This window comes from Rhamphochromis sp. 'chilingali', assembly GCF_963969265.1.
Source record: "Rhamphochromis sp. 'chilingali' genome assembly, chromosome: 6".
NCBI classification, from domain to species: domain Eukaryota; kingdom Metazoa; phylum Chordata; class Actinopteri; order Cichliformes; family Cichlidae; genus Rhamphochromis; species Rhamphochromis sp. 'chilingali'.
In genome coordinates this window covers 26936468-26957116 of record NC_137933.1, presented here as the reverse complement: position 1 = coordinate 26957116, position 20649 = coordinate 26936468, and the positions used below count along the sequence as shown (strand labels likewise).

The 20649-nt window shown below is 38.3% G+C and overlaps 1 protein-coding gene across 1 annotated transcript in view; it reads left to right on the top strand.

Annotated features, from left to right (window-relative positions):
* The window catches only part of LOC308398014 (CUB and sushi domain-containing protein 1-like), a gene marked incomplete at its 5' end in the record, with an annotated part of 495403 nt that overhangs the window by 254595 nt on the left and 220159 nt on the right, over positions 1-20649 (top strand). The window contains 2 exons of the mRNA XM_080884378.1: positions 15196-15390; positions 16268-16475. Of these exons, the coding sequence (XP_080740504.1) occupies positions 15196-15390; positions 16268-16475 (403 nt within the window). The remainder of the gene's footprint in view (positions 1-15195; positions 15391-16267; positions 16476-20649) is intronic.

Here is a 20649-nt window from a genome sequence, read left to right as displayed (position 1 = left end):
ATATTTTACCTCCTTCTTCACCTTTATATCGTACAGTAATTGTGAATTACACTCCTTTAATGCCAATAATTCACATTTATTTAAATTTAACTTTAAGCCTGACGCTTTTGAGAATGTAGTGATTATTTGTTTTACCAGGGGAATCTGATGTTCATTTTTTAAGAAAAGAGTAGTGTCATCCGCAAGTTGACTAATTATTAAAGAATTGTCCATAATCTCAATTCCGGCAACGCTGCTGTTTTTAATTAGAATTGCGAGCATCTCCACAACCATTATGAACAACAACGGAGAGCTTCCACACCCTTGCCTAATTCCTCTTTTGACGCCAAATCTTTTACCAGTGCCATAGCCTAATGACACAGAGCTATTTATCCCTCCTGCCATCCTTTAAAAAACTCACACCCATCACCCTAGGGACCATTCTCAGCCACGCCATAAAAAGACCATATATCCATATTTTATTCCACTTTAAATTAGCCAACCTTGTAAAACTACTTCTCCCTGAAATATTCATGTAAAGTTTTAATTATATTTTCGTTGTTTTAACCCTTCAAATCCCAGTGTTATTACATGAGCGCCCTGTGTTATAAGCCCCAAAAACCAAAAAACGAAACTAAATATTTCCACAAAAAACCAGTTGAAGTAATATGTGATTGTCATTATAAGTAGGCCTTTAGATGGACCAAAGATTGGCACCAACATACATTTTGACCTGCCATTATTTTTTTTGCATTTTTTTTGCAATTTAAAAATTAAAACTTCAAGGCCCTGAGTCTTCATTGACATCCAAGAAAAGAAGAAAAAATAAAATCATATGATGATAATTTGGGGTTGAAAAATAGCGTTTATAATGGAAGTCAATGGGCAGAAAATGGTCCCCAGGGTGATGGGTGTGGGGATTTCTGCTGCTCAGCCATTTTAGGCTGATTTAAGGAATTCACACTGGAATATTAACATTGACAGGTAAAAACTATCCTGTGGCAAGTTTGGTTATATTCCACTGAACACAGTGGAAATGGCAGCCATTTAACACATAGCAGTGGCACAAAAAGGTCCCAAGAAGGCAGGAAGGTTAAATCATTATACAGTATATCTATTATCTTCCTAAATTTATCCCCAAATCCAAATCGAGTTAGTGTTTCTAAAATAAAAGGATGTTCTACTGAATCGAAAGCTTTATAAAAGTCCAAGAAAAGAATAAAACTGTCATCACTAATCAGATCATTGTAGTCCAGTAAGTCTAAAACCAATCTGATATTATTATGAATGTTCCTGTCTTTCAAAAACCCTGATTGTGTCTCACTAATTATACTTGAAACCCCTTGTTTGAGCCTTGTTGCAACTGAGCTAGAGAAAATTTTATAATCTGTATGTAATAAAGTTATGGGCCTTAAGTTATCCAATTGTCGTTTATCTTTGTTTGGTTTAGGAATTAATGTAATTAATCCTTGTTTCATGCTAGACATCAATTCTCCCTTTTCAATACTGGCCAGTATAGCTTTGAATAAAATTTCCCGTAAGTCTTCCCAAAAAAATTGGAAGAAATTAACTGTCAGCCCATCTGGACCAGGGGATTTATTAAGTGCCATTTTCTTAACAGATGCATCTAATTCTTCAATTCTGAAGTCAGATTCACATAATTCCTTAAATGATTCATCAATTTTAGGGATCAGATTATCTATTTGATCAAAAAAGACATCACAATCTGCTTGGGAGAACTGTGAGGAGTATAAATTGGAATAGAATGTATAAGTTTCATTCTCCAAAATTTTAGGGTCGTCACATTCAATGCCATCAATTAACAGAGAAGATATAAAATTTCTTTTCTGTCTGCTCTTTTCTAAATTAAAAAAAATATGAAGAATTTCTTTCCCCCTCCTCAATCCACTTGGCCCGTGAACGCACAAAAGCTCCTTCTGCTTTATTTAGGTAGAGCTGATCTAATTTAGTTTGCAACTCCATAAGTTTACTCCTTTCTTGGGTATTTAGATCATCTTTACTACAGCAATAAGTAATTTCTTGGAATAATTTACATTCATATTCTCTTTGCTTTTGACTTATGTTTTTACTGAATTGAATACTAAATTCTCTAATTTTGAATTTAATGAATTCCCATTTATTGATATATCCTACAATTAGATGATCAGCCATAATATCTTTTATAATTTTTTTGACTATGTTGCAGTAGTCTTCATTTTGTAAAAGTTTGGCATTGAACTTCCAATAAGTTCTTTTATTTGATTGTCTAATTTCCGATTCTAAGCACAGTTCAATAAAGCAATGATCAGATAGAGGTGCATTTGACATTGCAACTTTTACAGTGTGGCTAAGAATGATGTCACTTCCTAGCCAATAGTCTATTCTAGATTTACAAGCTCCATTTGGTTTAAACCAGGAAAAGCTCTTAATTTCTGGATTTCTTACTCTCCAAATATCTGTCAAGTTGTTATTAATCAAAAATTCTATAATTAGGTTATTTTTTTGTGGTATACCTGTCCTTGAGGGCCATCTATCAGTCCATTCATCAGGAGTCATATTCCAATCACCACCCATTAAAATGTATTCTGTAGGGTATCGACCTTTAAGTTCAAAAATATTTGAAGTTATATCTTCTAACATAATTTTATTCTGACTTTCATTGTTATATCCATAAACGTTGACTAAAATGAAAAACAAACTTTCAACTCTCATTACAGCAATCAACCAATGACCATTCAAGTCAGTTCGTTGTATTACAAGATCCCCGGGAAAGTTATTGAATAAAATTGCTACACCCCCCGACCTCATTGAGCCATGGCTAAACAGGATTTTGCTACCCCATTGGTTTGACCAAAAAGATACATCACTATCAGATGAATGAGTCTCTTGTAGAAAAATACAGTTTGATTTTTTACCTTTGCAGTACAAAAATAAGGCTTTTCTTTTAACAGATTCTCTTAAACCCCTAACATTTAAAGAACCAAAACAAATGTTAACATTCAACATGAACTATAGACAGAATATCACTCACCACGTGAGAAAAAGAAGAAAAAAAAAAGTACTAAATGCTGAGCTCCTCAGACCGCGAACAAGTTTCCACTATTTCAGTTTTTGTCATTTTTAGTTCTCCTGTCTTTCCTCAACTTTGCGTCCATCAATGAAGGCATGTGGACCACGAAAGTAGGCCCGTTTACCCGCACGTCTTGCTTCCTCCACCAGAGGCCATAGGCGCTGTCGATCTTGTATGTCCTCCTGCGGCAACATCTCCGCGAAGCTGATGCCTTCTTGCTTGCAGGTTGAAGAGTCTTTGGTGCGCCTCCACAATTCTTCTTTAATTCGCCTCTGTGTGAATAGAATAATGATGTTTCTGTTTCTGCCATCAACTCGTTTCCCTAAGCGGTGGACAATATCAACGGCCTCTTCTAAGTTCAAGTCAGGGGCAATCTTCTGAAGCGTTTGCAAAACCTTCACTCTAATGTTTTCATCTTTGTCTTCCTTCACCCCTTTCAGTTTTAGGCACCACCTCATTCGGTAGCGCTCTTGTTCTCTCACTCTTCTTTTCAAGTCTTCATTTTCTTTAAGCAGCTGTTCATTCGCATTTGCCAGTTTAACAACTTTCAATCTGCAATCAACTATCTCTGCAGCATTAAACTCTACAGCCTTAGCCAAGCTGGCAACCATAGCTGCACTTTGTTTGTTTTGTTCCTTGATATCCTCCAGTTGTGCTTCAAATTTTTTGTCAAGTCCCATAATGGCTTCAAAAATAGTTTTATTGGAGATATCATCTTCCTTCTCTGAAGATTTTGTTCTTTTCTCCTCTGGCGGTTGTTTTGAAGGAGTTGGCGGCGCCGAGTCTGTTCCCCGTTCTCGCTTGTTCATTGTTGCTCCCATAGATACATTTCAGTTTACCAGTCATGAGGCTCCAAATTATACCAGGAGTGGGGTTTGAACCTACGAGAGCATGCGCTCATTGGAGCTTAAGTCCAACGCCTTAACCACTCGGCCATCCTGGCGCATCATTCAAATATATTGAATGTCGCAAAGAGAGGAAGTGACATAAGATTTGCGCATGCGGGGTACCGATCGGGTTTCCGGTACGGATCGGGTAGTTTTTTTTTGTTTTTTTTTTTTTTTTAAATAAACTTTATTTAACAAACAATGAGTATACAACATACGAACAGATGAAGTATACAAAACAACAGAACATGAACACACAAAGCCAGGGGTAAAAGAAAAAGGTAACAATTATAAGAATACACGCAAAAATTCACATACATAAATTGTTTTGAGAGCCTTTTTGTTGGTGGAGTCTGATATTGATTGTATGTACATTTCCACATCCTTAAAATAATGACAGAAATATGGTGTTTTGTTAGTAAACTTACATTTATGGATATAAAATTTAGCTAAAAGTATTAACAAATTTATCATAAAAAAACATTTATCATGCTTCTTGGGGAACTTAAAGAAACAGAATAAAACATTTTCCCATCGTAAAGAAAACTCCCTTAAAATATGGACAATAACAAACCCGCTAAATTCCTTCCAGAATCTCTGTGTAAAAGAACAGTACCAAAAAAGATGTGTCACAGTTTCTGGATGATCCCCACAGAAAGTACAATTAGTATTTATGTCCCTTTTAAATTTTACCATGTAGTGACTGGCTGGATAACATTTATGTAGAATTTTAAATGAGACTTCTTTTACCTTATTTACAATCAAATATTTATGGGGGACCATCCAGACTGTCTTCCACTTGATATCTGGAACAAATCTGTTCCAATAAGATATTATATATGGGAGAGAGACGATATCTTCTTGGAATAAACTACGTATTCTTTTATTGCTATTACCAAGTTCCTGTGAAAAGCAGATTTTTCCTATTGGTGACTCAGCTGGACCAGAGAGAGTGACTGAGGTAGAGATCGAGCTGTCAGTGTTTTTATATAACATTAAAGTCCCTGAGGGTATGGCACCAAGCACCATTGAGAATTCCTGAACACTGATTGGAAAATTATATAGTGCAATAAAGTCGTTGTAAGTAAGTAGTTGTCCCTCTCTATTAACCAGCTGAGCCACCAACAGGATCCCATTTTGGATCCAAGTTTCCAGGAAAAGTGATTTATTTTTATATAAAATATCTCTGTTGTTCCAGATAAGGTATTTGTGAGGTGAGAAGTTGTGTTTATAAATGAGGGTCCACGCTAAGAGGACCTGCTTATGGAAGGATGAAAGCTTTACAGGGAGTTTCTCAACATTGTAATTACAATTTAAAACAAAATTAAAGCCACCAAAACGAGAGAAAATATAATATGGTATAAAGTTCCAGATAGAGGTAGGGTTTTTAAGAAAATGTTTGGCCCAATTAATTTTGAAAGTGTTATTTAAAGTAGAAAAGTCTAAGACGTTAAGCCCACCTGATTCGTACTTATTCATCACAACAGTTTTTCTAATATAATGCGTACGGTTTTTCCATATAAAATTAAAGAGCATACGGTCAATATCTTTACTAATTTTCTTATCCAGATGTAAGGAGAGAGCAGCATATGTTAATCGGGATAACCCTTCAGCTTTAGTAATTAACACTCTACCTTTCAAAGACAAGTCCCTTTGCAGCCACTGGTTGAACTTTTTTAGGGTTTTCTGTATAATTGGAGTGAAGTTTGAAGAGCATCTTGATTTTTGGTCTTTGGATATTAAGAGTCCCAAGTATGTGACTTCTTGTTTAACAGAGATATTACAGATAGTATTTGCAGGGCAGTCTTTAATTGCTAGTAACTCACACTTTTTAAGATTTAGGCATAAACCAGAGGCCTCAGAGAAATCACTAATCACAGTAAGGGCTGGAGGGATTTGGTTTGCATTCTTCAAGAAGAGTGTGGTGTCATCGGCTAACTGGCTGATGACGAGCTCCTTATCAGCTATGGTGATTCCTTGTACAACACTGTTTGAAATATTAGTTGCAAGAATTTGTGTACAAAGTAAAAATAAATATGGTGAAATAGGACATCCTTGGCGAATACCACGTTTCAGGTCAAATCTCGGGGTGGAGCCGTTAATCATTTTAATAGAACTATTGCCATTTGTGTATAAGGTTTTGACAGCTTTACAGAAAAACTTGCCAAAGCCAAATTTTTCCAAAGAGTGGAAAATAAATTGATGTTCAATTGTATCAAAAGCCTTATAAAAATCCAGGAAGAGAATGAAACTATTGTCAGGTATCAGATCAGAGTAATCAAGTAAATCCAAAACCAGTCTAATGTTATTAGAAATGTGTCTGTTTCTCATAAAGCCTGATTGTGTCTCATCAATAATTGTTTCCAAGACCTCTTTAATTCTGTTAGCAAGTATTAAGGCCATAACCTTATAGTCATTATTAAGCAGGGAGATGGGTCTCCAATTATCAATAAAGAGTAAGTCTTTGTTTGGTTTTGGAATAAGTGTTATGAGACCTTGAGTAAGAGAAGGGGGGAGGGTGTTATTCTCTATACTTTCTGTAAAAACCTGCAGTAAAAACGGAGCCAGGAGATTAGAAAATGATTTATAAAACTCTGCAGTCAAACCATCTGTGCCGGGAGATTTATTGGCCTTAAGTGCAGAAATGGAATTACAAACTTCCTCCACAGTCAGAGGGCTGTCACAAGAACTTCTATCTTCCACAACAATAGATTTTAGGTTTTTAATATTATTGAAAAATCCTGTTGAGACAGCCTCATTATATTTTGAGTCATATAGTTTAGTATAGAATTCGGCACAGAAATGTGAAATTTCTCTAGGATTGTCAGAGACAATGCCATTAATATTTAGTTGATGAATAGAGTTTGTTTTTGATCTGTATTTTTCAAGTCTGAAAAAGTAAGCAGAATTTTGTTCGCCCTCCTCCAGCCACCTCTTCCTGGATCTTATGAAAGCACCCTCAGCCTTGCGTCGATATAAACCGTCCAATTTATTTTGAAGTTCTAGTAAACTTAATTTATCTTTCTCTGAGATTTCTTCTGGGGACTTCTGGTAATAAGAGGCAATTCTGCTTATTACTTCTTGTTCTTCAGCTTTCCTTAATTTAGCAATTTGACTCCCGTATCTTCTCAAGAATTTGCATGCTTCAAATTTAAAAAGTTCCCAATTGGTACAAAAGGACTTCTCTCTGTTAGCTTTGTTCCAATAATAAACAATTAAGTTATTAATCTGCATGTTAACCATTTTATCTTTTAGTAAAGAATTATTTAACTTCCAATAAGAGAATTTATGAGGTATAGTATCCAGTGTAAACATTTGGACGTTAATGTGAATTGCTCTATGATCAGTGAGGGGGGTGGCAAGTATATTAACGGTAATATTATCTTTATCAATACAGTCAGAAACAAGCCAAAAGTCAATACGTGATTGCCTGGATCCTGTCTTATTGCTCCAAGTAAAGAGTCTATCATCTGGAAATTTTTCTCTCCAAATATCCACAAGATTAAATTTTCCCATAAATTTTTTTAAGTTTGCACTGTATGAAGACTGCTGCCCTGGAGGCCACCTATCAACCGTATTGTCTAAAGCAATGTTAAAGTCTCCACCAATTAAGAGGACTGAATTTGGGTATTTGGAGAGCCAGAAATTAATTCTTTCTTCTAAGGAGTCAAGTAATTTATCATTTTCAGTTTTATTATTGTAACCATATATATTTACTGCAATGAAAGTACTGTTATTGTGTCTGATTAGTGAGCAGAGGTAGTGTCCTAAGGTGTCACAGTCAGAGTGTAACACATCTCCAGAAAAAGAATTTTTAAGCGTGGCAACTCCAGCAGAACGCTCAGAGCCATGGGACAACCAGACTTCATTACCCCATTGTGATTTCCAAAAATTTGTATCAGCAGGTGTGGAATGACTCTCTTGGAAAAAGCAAAAATCTGTTTTAAATTGTTTGGCAAATAAAAACAAAGCTTTGCGTTTACATGTTTGTCTTAAACCCCTGGTATTAAGAGAAACAAATGAAAAAGACAAAGTTATTAGAAAAAAGAAAGAGAAAAAGTAAGTTCTAAACTTCCACAGCTAAGAATAGATCTATAGGATAAGGGGACCGGGTGCTGCACAATTTAGGTAGTAGAACAGTAAAAACCCTGAGTGACTAAGCTTACAAAAATACAGTTTTTAACTATCTACTATGGTTTAAATATAGCTTTTTATAGATAAACACACTCTTCAACACAAAATAAAATTTTAACCTGAGGGTGAAAATATCAAGTTCACCATGCAAACAAGCTCACAGAAATGTCATTTCGGAGACTGAATAAGCGTCTCTATGAAGGAGGGAAAACTTCTGATCCACTGATGAATCCTCGGCCTCCCACGAAATAAGCCGGCTTACCCTCCTTACGGGCTTTGTCTATCATCGGCCACAGTTTGTCACGACGTTCTCTGTCCTCCCTGGACAGATCTTCAGCGAACCTCAAATGATTGTCCTGCAGGTAGGAGGATGTTTTGGCTGCTTTCCATACAGCATCTCTGTAGATTCGGGAGGTGAACTGCACGATGATGCCTCTAGGTCTGGTGCTACCTTGTCGCTTGGCTCTCTGACCCATAACTATCGTAAAACGCTACGACCGGAAGTAGAAACCTTTCGCGCATGCGGGGTACCGATCGGGTTTCCGGTACGGATCGGGTAGTGACAGTGGTTGCCGCGCTGAGCAGTTAGCTAGTGGCAGTGTGTTCTTCTGCAAATGTAATAAACGGCTGTGCTCCCTGGCTAGCTCACGGGAAGCAAGACCAAACGATAAGATAAGATAACCTTTATTAGTCCCACACGTGGGAAATTTGTTGATACCTCCGTCTCCTCCTTGTCTGAACTCGCCACAATATATTAAGTAATCCAAAGTATTCAGAATACGTTACTGTCATTGAGTAACGTAACGGAATAGGTTACAGAATACATTTTGGGGCATGTATTCTGTATTCTGTAATGGAATACATTTTAAAAGTAACCTTCCCAACACTGCCCTTAAATAAGTCCCACATGTCCCACAACCACAGGGTGAGAATTAATTCTAAGGGCTCAAGCAAAGGTGTCCTCAGAATGTGAAACACCCTAATAATAGCTTTGAATTATGAGTTAGTGGTGTCCATAATGCTACATTAGATGATGAATATTGAAACTAAGAGAGAGCTCATTGAGTGGTGAGGGGCCTCCAGTCAGTTAGCAATGGTTCTTGGCCATAATTGGCCAGGAGCCCTATCACAGTTTGTTTGGTTAGAGCTGTAAAGCATTACGTGTCAGTCAAGCTGTTAATACATTTGTGCCTTGGGAACATTAGCTATGCTGGGGAGTTCATTTAGCTCAGGGGCTTTGGCATCTTTCCAACTGAAACAACTTTATATGAAAAACTAGAGATTAAAACAGTATGGAGATGATATTTATTTATAGATATACACCATGGGAACGGAGTAAAGGTGTTAATGAATTATGGATTGCACCCACAGAGAGATGCTTTCAGTGTGAACTCACTGTCCCAGCAGAGACATGAAGTGAATTCTTCAGTGGTAAAAGAGGATAGTAGGCCAGTAAATACATTTCATCTGCATCTTTTCCTAAAAATTGTGCTTGTATGTTAATTGTGCAAACATTACGTTAAAATTAGCCAATTTCTTCTAACTGTGAAGAAATTGTCATTTTCTTACAAAGGGACATACTAGACCGAATAGTTTGCTCTCTAAAGTTCACTTACAAGGCTTTGGGTGACCGAGGTTGTGGGAGTGTTTTGGATTCAAAACTAAAACTGACCTGAATTTTGAGTTGAGTTGAAATAAAGTCCAAAAAGTCTTTTTATTTAAAAAAAAAAAAAAAGTTAAGCCAAAGTTTTAATCTCTGTGGAAAGTTGAATTTTCCCCAACATATTTCAAATGTTAACATCTGTCCAAATCCCTGTTTGGCAAAATGCGCACACACTCTGACATTTGTTCTGGTTCCGCTTGGTTTTAACTTTACAGCCCCCTGGAAACCAAACAAGAAATTAGTGATTTTTGCCAGGTATGAGGAGCTGGATTTGACAAAACATCTGTTCCAACATTAGCTTGTGGCAAGTTACATGCTCTGGATACAAATATATTTCACTCCAGTTGTTTTGTTTGTCTCAGAGATGTAGGGGTCATTTTCCACGTATTCCCCGTGTTTTTACTGACAGTTCACAGAGAACATCAAAATAATAGCATTTTGATCTTCTGACATCATTCTATCTATTGTATTAATTATGTACTGTACTGTTTTTTTCCACTTGATGTTAACAGTTTTCTATTTATTTATTTATTTATTTATTAGTTGTGACTGACATTTTAATGAAAGCAACCCATTCTGTACTTGCTATCATCAGCCTCTTTAGATATAGATCTCTAACATATCTTTTTTATCTGTGATTCTACACATATGTTCAGACTCAAAGATGTTAAAAAAATGAGCAAACATTGAAAATCTTAGTCCTTGCTTTTTTCAAACAAAAATTTAATCAGACCTAATTAAAAGAATACATAAAGAACTGGACCATAGGTATACTTAATAATAACACTGGTATCTATAAAATTGTATCTATATACATTCCTATTTACAGTATATCATATATGTTATTTGTATCCCACTATAGAAGAATCTTGTTGTGCTTCTGTGGCAGCAATAGAGAAAGAGAAACTAATGATGAAGCACTCTGGGAATGTTTAATTCACACAGACAGAATAAAAACAAATTAGAAAGGATCAAACAGAAAGTAGGATACAAATATCTATGTTCAAGAATTCTGCAAGACAATAATAATAGTGTATTAATGATTTACCAAAAGGCTTTATCAACACCTCTCTCATGCACCGCTTCCTGTCTCTTTCACTTCCTCATTCCTTCTGGCTGTCATTGTTTACTTCCGTAACCCTTCATTTGTTCTTTCCCTTTTAACACAACTTGTTCTTCCCCTCCCAACTCTTTCTCTTCCATCCTCTATTCGTTCTTTTTTCATTCACTCATTTTGCGTGTCTAAACCTCGCGTCACCTTTTCATCAATACTGAAATGTTGCCCTTGCGAAGAGTTGCTATAGCAACACACTGACCTGCCCTAAGGCTGTAAAGGGCTGGAAGGGACGAGCACAACAGAGGAGCACCATCAGTCACTTTCAGGAGAATCTCACATAAGCACACACAAGCACGTTCACTTGTACGCAGTCATCTTTCCATGACTTCAGAGGACATTACAATGCATTCATTCTCATGATTACGCTGACCATTCCTGTAACTTTAATCTGGTTTTCCTCTAAGCTTAAATCAAGTCTTCAACTTTAATTTTATTGATCTACATTAAAAGATTTGGGTCCCCTTATTCTTACTTTGTCAACAGACATACAAATAGGTAGTAAGTTTCCAGTGATGACTGGTGGAATGAACTTCTTCCCCATTACCACATGGAGTGGGATCCAATCTGCCAATCAAGTTTCTAGTTGGGACTTTAGCTTTTTCTCTCCCGGAGCACTTTGTTGCTTTTCTTGTATATTTATGTATATTTATCTTTAAAAAAAACTCCCTCAGACAATGGTGTGAGTGCAGTAGTATATATTTAGATGACACTGACATACCAATTGGATAGCAGAGTACATGATTATAGATGAAAACTGCAACTTGACTGGTTGGCAGAGACACACAACTGCAAGGTGCTAATTCTCGTGCTGTTGTGATTACTTATTTTGCAAAACACCACTATGTGTTCACCATAAATTAATGATAAATAAATAAATCCCAATGACCTCAAATTCTAGATAATTGCAATTTTTAACCATGGAGCCGTCCAATATTAAGTAATCAATGTGATTATGCTGCTGAATGCAACTACAAATGGGTAATTTGAACTTTCCCAGGCACGAGGTCAGAGCTAAACAAGTCTGATTAAAAACATGCCAAACAAATCAAGAAGTTGTGCACACAGCTTTTATTGCAGACTTGATTTACATTGTAATTAATGTGGAATATCCCCAAACTAGTCCTGATTGTTAGTGGCAAATAAACAGCCATTTGTTCCTCTGAATTAAAAATAGCTAACTTATCAACTTACCACCTATCTATGACTCATATATGTGGGCCCACCTTTTGCTGCCACAAAAGCCATGACCCATCAAGTATGGACAGGCTGCTTTCTTTTCACAGTGTGTCTTGGTGCCGGGCGTTCTCCAGGAAAGTGATGCACACATTCCCGATAAGCCACATGATGTATTCCTCTCCTGGTCTATTTCTGATGCTCACATGCTTATTGTTGGAGTTTCTGGCAGTTGACAGGAGTCAGCATGGGCACTCTGTACCCAGCTGGGACTATGCACCCCTATACACAACAAACTGCGATGCGCTGTGTGTCCTGACATCTTTCTATCAAAACAAACATCATGTTTTTCAGTTATTTGAGCTACAGTAGCTCGTTTGTTGGATCACACCGCACGGGTCAGCCAATGCTCCCCTTGGGTTTGATAGATACTGGCCACTGCAGACAGGGATCATCTTACAAGCGCTAAAGTTTTGGAGTTGCTCTGACCCAGTCATCTGCCCATCACAATTTGACCCATGTCAAACTCACTCATTGTTATGCTTGCTCATTTTTCCTGCTTCTAACACATCAACTTTGAGGGGAAAATGTTAAATTTCTCCCTAATATATGCCTAGTCTCAGGTCTGCACCCTTCTGGATAGAGATCTCATATATCATTCTCCTAAGGCCATCACCCATTTTGGGCGGTCACTGCTCCTAGTGTTCCAGTTAACACATTCACCAGTCATATCTTCTCTTGCTCTCAATCCTTGGTTTCTTGACCTTCTTGTGTTCACACTTCCTGATGTTGCCATCACTTGGTGTGCTATATTGATCACTATGGCCATCTTCCTCTGCTTGTCCACCACTGCTACTCACCTGCTACCACCACTACTCATCAGCAGTTTCTCTATCTGTATCTCTATCTGTATCTGGAAGTCCCACAGGATTCTAGCTTGGTTATTCTCAACCACCTTTGGGGGTGTATTCCATTTTGATATTGGTACTTCCAGACCATACTCAGCACAGTATCAGCTCAGCTGTATACTAGGCCAGCCACTTGGTTATCATTAACATCTTGCTCGCAAAACACCAGCTACTGGTAGACCAGGCAGTCGCCCGAGACTGCAAGACTAGGCTGACCAACCTGTGCCCTGACTGGATTGGTTACAAGAAGGTCAATGACTCGATGCCCCACACCTGGATCCTGGAATGCCTGAAACTATACAAGATCAACAGGACCCTAAGAGCCTTCATCAGGAACTCAGTGGGGATGTGGCGTACAACACAACTTCAAGCCCAAGTCACACACAAGTCACAATACAGTGCAGGATCTACCAAATATATATACGACATTAGCACTGTTACCTCATAGCAAGGTCCTGAGTTTGAGTCCACCATCGGGCTGGGGTCTTTCTGTGTATAGATTGCATGTTCTGCCAGTGTCTGCGTGGCTTCTATCAGGTATTCCGGCTTCCTTCCACATGTCCAAATACATAAAATAGTGGAGTTAGGTTAACTGGTGATTTTAAATAGGTGTGAATGTGCAAATGGTTTTCTGTGATTCCCAAATCACACCTAAAATTTAATTTTAGGAGATGACATGATAGTTAAACCACCACACTTGGTGTTTGATGATAAAATATCAAAACATCAAGTGTGTTAACAAGGATACTTAGGCCTTAGGACACTCTGATTTGTCTATATGAGGGAAACCCTTTGAGCATGAGGCAGGTATTTTTCTTTCTTTCTTTTTTTAACATGACAGCTTGGCAGACACAGAACTCTACAGTCACATAACTGTGACTAATGACTTGGCTTGAACACATGATTCTTTCTTTTTTTTGCTTTTTTTCCCCATTCTTCTTTCACTCCTTCAACCTGTCCTTGAGTCAGTGATTTAGCTTGGGCTTTGGATTTGGTTTTGTGCCTCACCGTATTCAAACAGAGCAGGGTGGATGTTTGTGCAGAGGACAGAATGGTCAGCTGAGTGCAAGTAACTTGTCTCTGATGCATGACTTCATACAATCCAAATAATGAGTCAATTATAGTAAATTATACATGTTTGGACCCCACTGCAATTAGTTCACCTCTCTGTTTTGCTGTGTGACTGGAGTCTCCTCTTCTTTTCCAACCTCCTCCTCCCCACCGCTCTCTTCCCATTTACTCCTTCTCCTTCATTATATCACTAGTCTTTCTCCTACTCCCTCTTCTCTTGTCTGTAGCTTTCTCTTTCTCTCTTTTTCTCCTCTTCTTGCTCTCTTTGTCTTCCTCTCACCCCATCCCTTCCCCTTTCTCAGTGTCCTAGTTCACAGGGTCTCATGGTGAAGCTTTGTCTAATTACCATGCTAGCATTTAACTGGAACAGCGTACACAAACACACAGATTGACTTACTCAACACCCCTTACACATAAACACACTGCACAGTGCATGCCCATAGACAGATACACATAAAAGCCATTTGGATGCACATTACGAACAGACATTACACACCCAGCAAGTTAACATGCTCCAGTTATACAAGTACACATAACACACAGCATACACCAGGGTTAGATACAGTGGAATTTGTCCAGGTTGAACTACAGCCACTGTGTTGCTGCCCCTTCTGTGAAGCTAAGGCGTGTTGGCTACAGTCATAGTTGATTTTGGCCTAGTTATACCATGAACTGCCTGTAGCTTCTCCCACTGTAGAGCTGTGTCATCTAAGAACGCGCAGCAACAGATGCACATTGGAGGCAAAATGCTTGCCAGACATCTCAATACCACGCAGTCACTTTAGCATATTTTTAGGTTTCCTGGGAAAACCAAACATACATACAATATGTGTCATTTTGTGTGGGTAATTAGGTTGACTGTAAAATATAGTATATTTAATAATTAACTGATTAAGACAAATAAAAGCAAAATGCTGAACTCAAAGCATTTTGCTTATTTTGTACTGGATATTTTTACCGCTTCAAAGTAAACACAAATTGCTCAGTAACCCTGACTGACTAATAGATCTATAGTTGAGCTGTTTTATGTGGTAACAAGCCAAAAAGTTTGTAGTTCACACTAACACTCGAATATTAAAAAATACTGCAAGAACTTCTTGGTTGGTTATTTTTCACTATAACAAATAGTTAAATTAATGGATATTTTGGAGGTAATAAACGATTTTCTCTGTCTGCTCTTCTCTTTGTTTCAGTGCTGCCGAGTCATACATGTGGCACCCCTGGTCTCATTCCAAATGGAGTCATTCATGGCTCGCGGTACAACATGGGGGATAAAATCCGATACAGCTGTGAGTCAGGGTTTGTATTGGAAGGACACAGTATCCTCACATGCATCGTATCGCCTGGAAGTGGAGCACAATGGGACTTCCCATCGCCTTTTTGCAGAGGCAAGACATTTTTTCTTTCTTTCTTTCCATTTTCAATTCATTGATATTGCTTCTAGAAATTTTTTAGTAATGCCGTTCAAAGGACTTGCAGTAAATACAGTTTAGAAGATGGAAACCATTCTTTTTACTTAAATGAAACTGACAAGATACCTTTCACATAATCATGACCCAAAGCTAAGTTCAAAAGTAAACTGTATGTACTTTCCATTGTCTCCATTGGAGTCTTTCAGTTCTTTCATTTGAACTGAACTAAGCTCCGATTGAAGGAAATGAAAAACTGTTCACCAATTATAGCCATGAAAGTAAAAGATGAGAAAAAAAATCACATCGCTAAGATCATGAGAACTGAAGAAACTTGACATAAGGGTCATTAGCCAGAAGATGAGAGCCCCTGTGTATTGATTGCTTCCAATGCACAGAAAAGTCTGCCTCAAATTACATCACAAACTACTGTATCAACCAGATGGTGCCCAACATCCTTAAGTAAAGCCCCTTTAATGGTTCATTAGTCTACAGACAAGAACAGATCTGTTCATATGTCTTCCATTAGAGTGAGTAGATGGTTGAATAGCTCTATTGAGGGTTTACTAAATGAGTAGTTGTGAATGAAAATTAACAGATGATCTAAATCATAGTGATGATGTGATAATGACAATACTGTATTTATCTCAGCTCATAGTGTGTGCATTGTGTTTATTTGTCTGCTAATGTTAGAGAGGCATGTGTCAAAAAGTGTGGTTTTTAATGTGTGAAAACTTTATTGACACAAAAAACATGAAATAAATGATAAGCCAACCCAAGAAGGCCAAGAAGTTAAGTTACAAAATCAGTATATGAAATAATAAAAATAGCATTCGTTTCATCTGTTTCTAACCAGCCGAGGGAGCGTGTGGCGGTACGTTACGAGGCACCGCGGGTTCAATAACCAGCCCTGGATACCCAGCAGAGTACGACAACAACCTGGACTGTACGTGGTCAATCCTTGCTGAGCCCGGGGACACCATAGCTCTCGTCTTCAATGACTTCTTATTAGAGGACAAATATGACTTCCTGGAAATCAGCGGGACAGAAGCACCAAGCATATGGTAAGACACATCTCACACACAGATTGCAATGATGAGCCAGATAACGCAGGGGTCTTTGTACAAATCAGCATGACTGAGGCACCATGTGTCGAGCGGTAAATATATAATGAAAACAGAGGCACACACAATCATCACTGACACTTAAAGCTTTAGTGGTATTGTCATCTTTTATGTGTTTTTGTTTTTATTTTGAGCAGTGAAAGAAAGAGTGTAGCATAGATGTAAACAAAGTGGACATTGATGTTCTATAAATGAGAGGACAGATACAACCGCTGATTGATTACCCACACAGGAGTCCTGTTGATTTTCCTGATTTATTCAAATCCCATAGGCAAGGTGATAAATAGTTGTGTTTTTGCTCCCATTTTTTTGTGTAGTTGAGTTTGAAAATTTGCACTCTGCTGTGCCACAAAACGCTCTGCTTTTTAAATTTAGAGCACTGTTGGAAGTCATGTTGGTTTGTTTGAAATATCACACGCATCCAGTGGAGGCTTCAATATGTTTGTGCAAAGGTGAGAGAAGCTTAATGGTTAGGGATGGGGAACTTGTTTCCAGGTTGTAAGTGCTGGGAAATCAAGAGAGGGGAAAGTATGAAGTTGTTTGGCCTCTGTCAGTAATAACAACAGACATGCCTGGAAGCAAAGCCTAATTAGACATTAGTAAACTCTAAATTTTTAGACATGATTGAAACAAAACATACATATTTTCGTCTCTGTTAGCGTAGATTATCCCAGGTTGCTTTCTTCTTCAGAAAGAGCAATTACTTTGATTTGAAAGGGATTTGACATCTGTGATACATTTTTGGTGTTACATAAACACCAAAAACCAAAATCCTGCAATGCTTTGTTAGCAGCATTTGCATCAATAGTGGGTATTTTTGTATGCAAGTTCTTTCGATAGTGTTGTTTAGACACAACAATACAACTTCAGAATATTAATCATTAAAAATATTTTCCAAATAATAAAACCAATTGCAAGAGATTGCTTTTAGAGGATTCTTTCTTTTTCTCATGTTCTCCTAACTGTAACTGATGTGTTCCATGTGTAGAAAATGCTTTGTGATTGTGCTACTGCTTGCAAAGTAATTGAATGAATAGGTCGACAGATAAATAAGAGGAGTGAAAGAGGCAGAGACAATAGCACTGGATGAAAACAAAAGGAATGGAGAATAATTGTGCATTTAGTGCCGTCACCAGTTGAGCAGCGCGTGTCAACCCTGGCATTCTCATGATACCATTTGTGTGTGTGCGTGTGCACACGTGTGTGTTTTTTGTCAGGTCTTAAGTGGCTCTCTGACAGGGTGAGCTGTTGATTGTTTCTCTAGGCTCTGACAGATTACACACAGTCAAGTGCACACATGCATACACACAGCTTGGCTCTGACAGTATAACATTCAAGGACCACTGTCAGCCCACCCTCTGCAATGCAGGGGCAAGATAAGGAAGAGTAGTAGAGAGTGCACCCAACATTTTGTTACATGGAAAATGGAGACTGCAAGAACTAAGCACTTTTGTCTTGACTGCTCTGATTAGGGTTTAACATCTCCGTCATACTTACTTAAAAGAAAAACTCCTGCAGTAAAGATTGAGGTAACTTGGTGATTTGTCTAATGAGCCACCGCAACAGGCTGTGAACCCATATGGAAAAGATATTTTTAAATATATATATATATATATATATATATATATATATATATATATATATATATATATATATATATATATATAAATAAATCTTATAAAGTTTGTATCTGTCTTGTGTGAAACTTGTATGAAAAGCATATAAGAGTGAAAACAGATATAAGATCCCTTGAAAAATTATATAATGAAACTTGTATGTTTTGGATACTTACTAAAACAATATATGAAAGTAATGAGAAAGTGGCCACTTTCATGAGTAAATCATGTAAGCCTTATATGATTTACTCATGAAAGTGGCCATGAGTAATCACATATAAGTTTTTACTATTTCTTTTCCATATGGGAAAATATGCACCATCTCAAAAAAATGTTTTCAGCTATATAGCAAAACACAGAAACCTAGATGTGTACAACAAAGTTCCCAAATTGGGAATAAACCAAGAGATGTTTCAGTTATACCACCCACATGATTTAAAAAAAGACCTAAAATAAAATGGAAAGGGTTTTGCCATGCACAACCTAATACAATCCTAAGTACTTTTCTCCAGAGGTGGGATTAAGTGATGACTGACATTTTCACTGAGGCATGAAAACAGGTCATTGTTAAAATGACTGACACCTGACAAGACTACTCTGATGGATTCTTCCTGTTTACAGAGAGCATTTTCTGATTGGCTGTCCCAAAAGCAATTTCCTGTTTCATGTTCCTGTCTGCTAGCTGGCAAGTTGAATGTCAGGTTGACTAGCTGTCACACATACACATACCCACAAAAACACACACACACACACACACACACGCACAGAATTGGTCATATTATGCAATTCCACACCTCGTATTCGTTTCAGAGACAAAACTTTATTGCTGCAGACAAGTGAATATGTTAAACTGTTTGTACACCTCAACTATGATGGTATTTGAAACTTAGTCTAATTTGTAAGATTATGTGATGGATAATCCAATAGCTGGTCCCAGTTTTCGGTCCACTGTGCTTTACTGGGTTGAAAACTACCTGTTGAGTGAGGTCGAACTGGCAAAAAAAAGATTGATTGACAGAAACAGGGTCAGGAAGACACAAGGTAGCAAAAACATCCAGTTATTTGTGTTGTTGATTGCTGTGTGCTAATGGTATCACAGCTCCGAAAGGGCTTTGGACTTTAACATTTGATAGTAGGTTATACAAATAAACTGACCAAACTTTCTTCCTCTACTTTATTAGTCATGCAATTTTTGCCAGCTACATATTAATGGTTTGTGGGGAGGGGTTGGTGTTCTAAATTTAAGATGTTATGTATTCGAATGTGTGGCCTGTGCCTGTGTATGATGGAGGGGGTGTGTATCTGCATGCATCTGTTCTTTCAAGTAGCATTTAGTCTTACAGTATGTCTGTAAAGTTCTCAGTCATCCAGGTCATCGTAGTCTAAGGAGCTGAAAGAAGCCCAACCGGTCGCAGCAGATGGCCCCGCCCCTCCCTGAGCCTGGTTCTGCTGGAGGTTTCTTCCTGTTAAAAGAGAGTCTTTCCTTCCCACTGTCGCCATAGTGCTTGCTCACAGGGGTCATATGATTGTTGGTTTTTTTTCTCTGAATGTATTATTGTAGGTCTATCTTACAATATAAAGCACCTTGAGGCAACTGTTGTTGTGATTTGGCACTATATAAATAAAATTGAATTGAAAATTGAATTGAATATCCACTGTGAATGACCATCTTTGAACAGAGCCGGTGGCTTACGACACCAGCTGTCTGCCATCTATAATTCAGTTTTGAGATCCCTTCTTAGACGCCATAACACACACTCACATTCTGGGCCTTTTGACCTCAGGAAATCACATGATAGGGTCGGGCCAGGTTTGGGGCTAGGTTGTGACCTACACCCATTTTCACACCTTGGCTCATGTGATTAGGTAGAGGATCATTAGGGGGTCCATGTCGCTCTTGGGGGGACACTCCCATAGGGCTTAAATGACTACAGACCCGTGGCTCTGACATCTGTGGTCATGAAGTCTTTTGAGCGCCTAGTTCTCTCCCATCTCAGGACCCTCACGGCCCCCCTCCTGGACCCCCTGCAGTTTGCATATAGAGCCAACAGGTCTGTAGACGACGCCATCAACATGGCCCTACACTTCATCCTGCAGCATCTGGACTCCCCAGGAACCTACGCCAGGATCCTGTTTGTGGACTTCAGCTCTGCCTTCAACACCATCCTTCCAGACCATCTCCGAGACAAGCTTTCCCAGATGAATGTGCCTGATCCCATCTGCCGGTGGATCACTGACTTCCTGACGGACAGGAAGCAGCATGTGAGGCTGGGAAAGAATGTCTCGGACTCCCGGACCATCAGCACCGGCTCCCCTCAGGGCTGTGTTCTTTCTCCTCTGCTCTTCTCCCTGTACACCAACTGCTGCACCTCCACCCACAAGTCTGTCAAGCTAATCAAGTTTGCAGATGACACCACCGTTATTGGACTCATCTCGGACGGGGACGAGTCTGCCTACAGGAGGGAGGTTGAACGTCTGGTGTCCTGGTGCAGCCACAA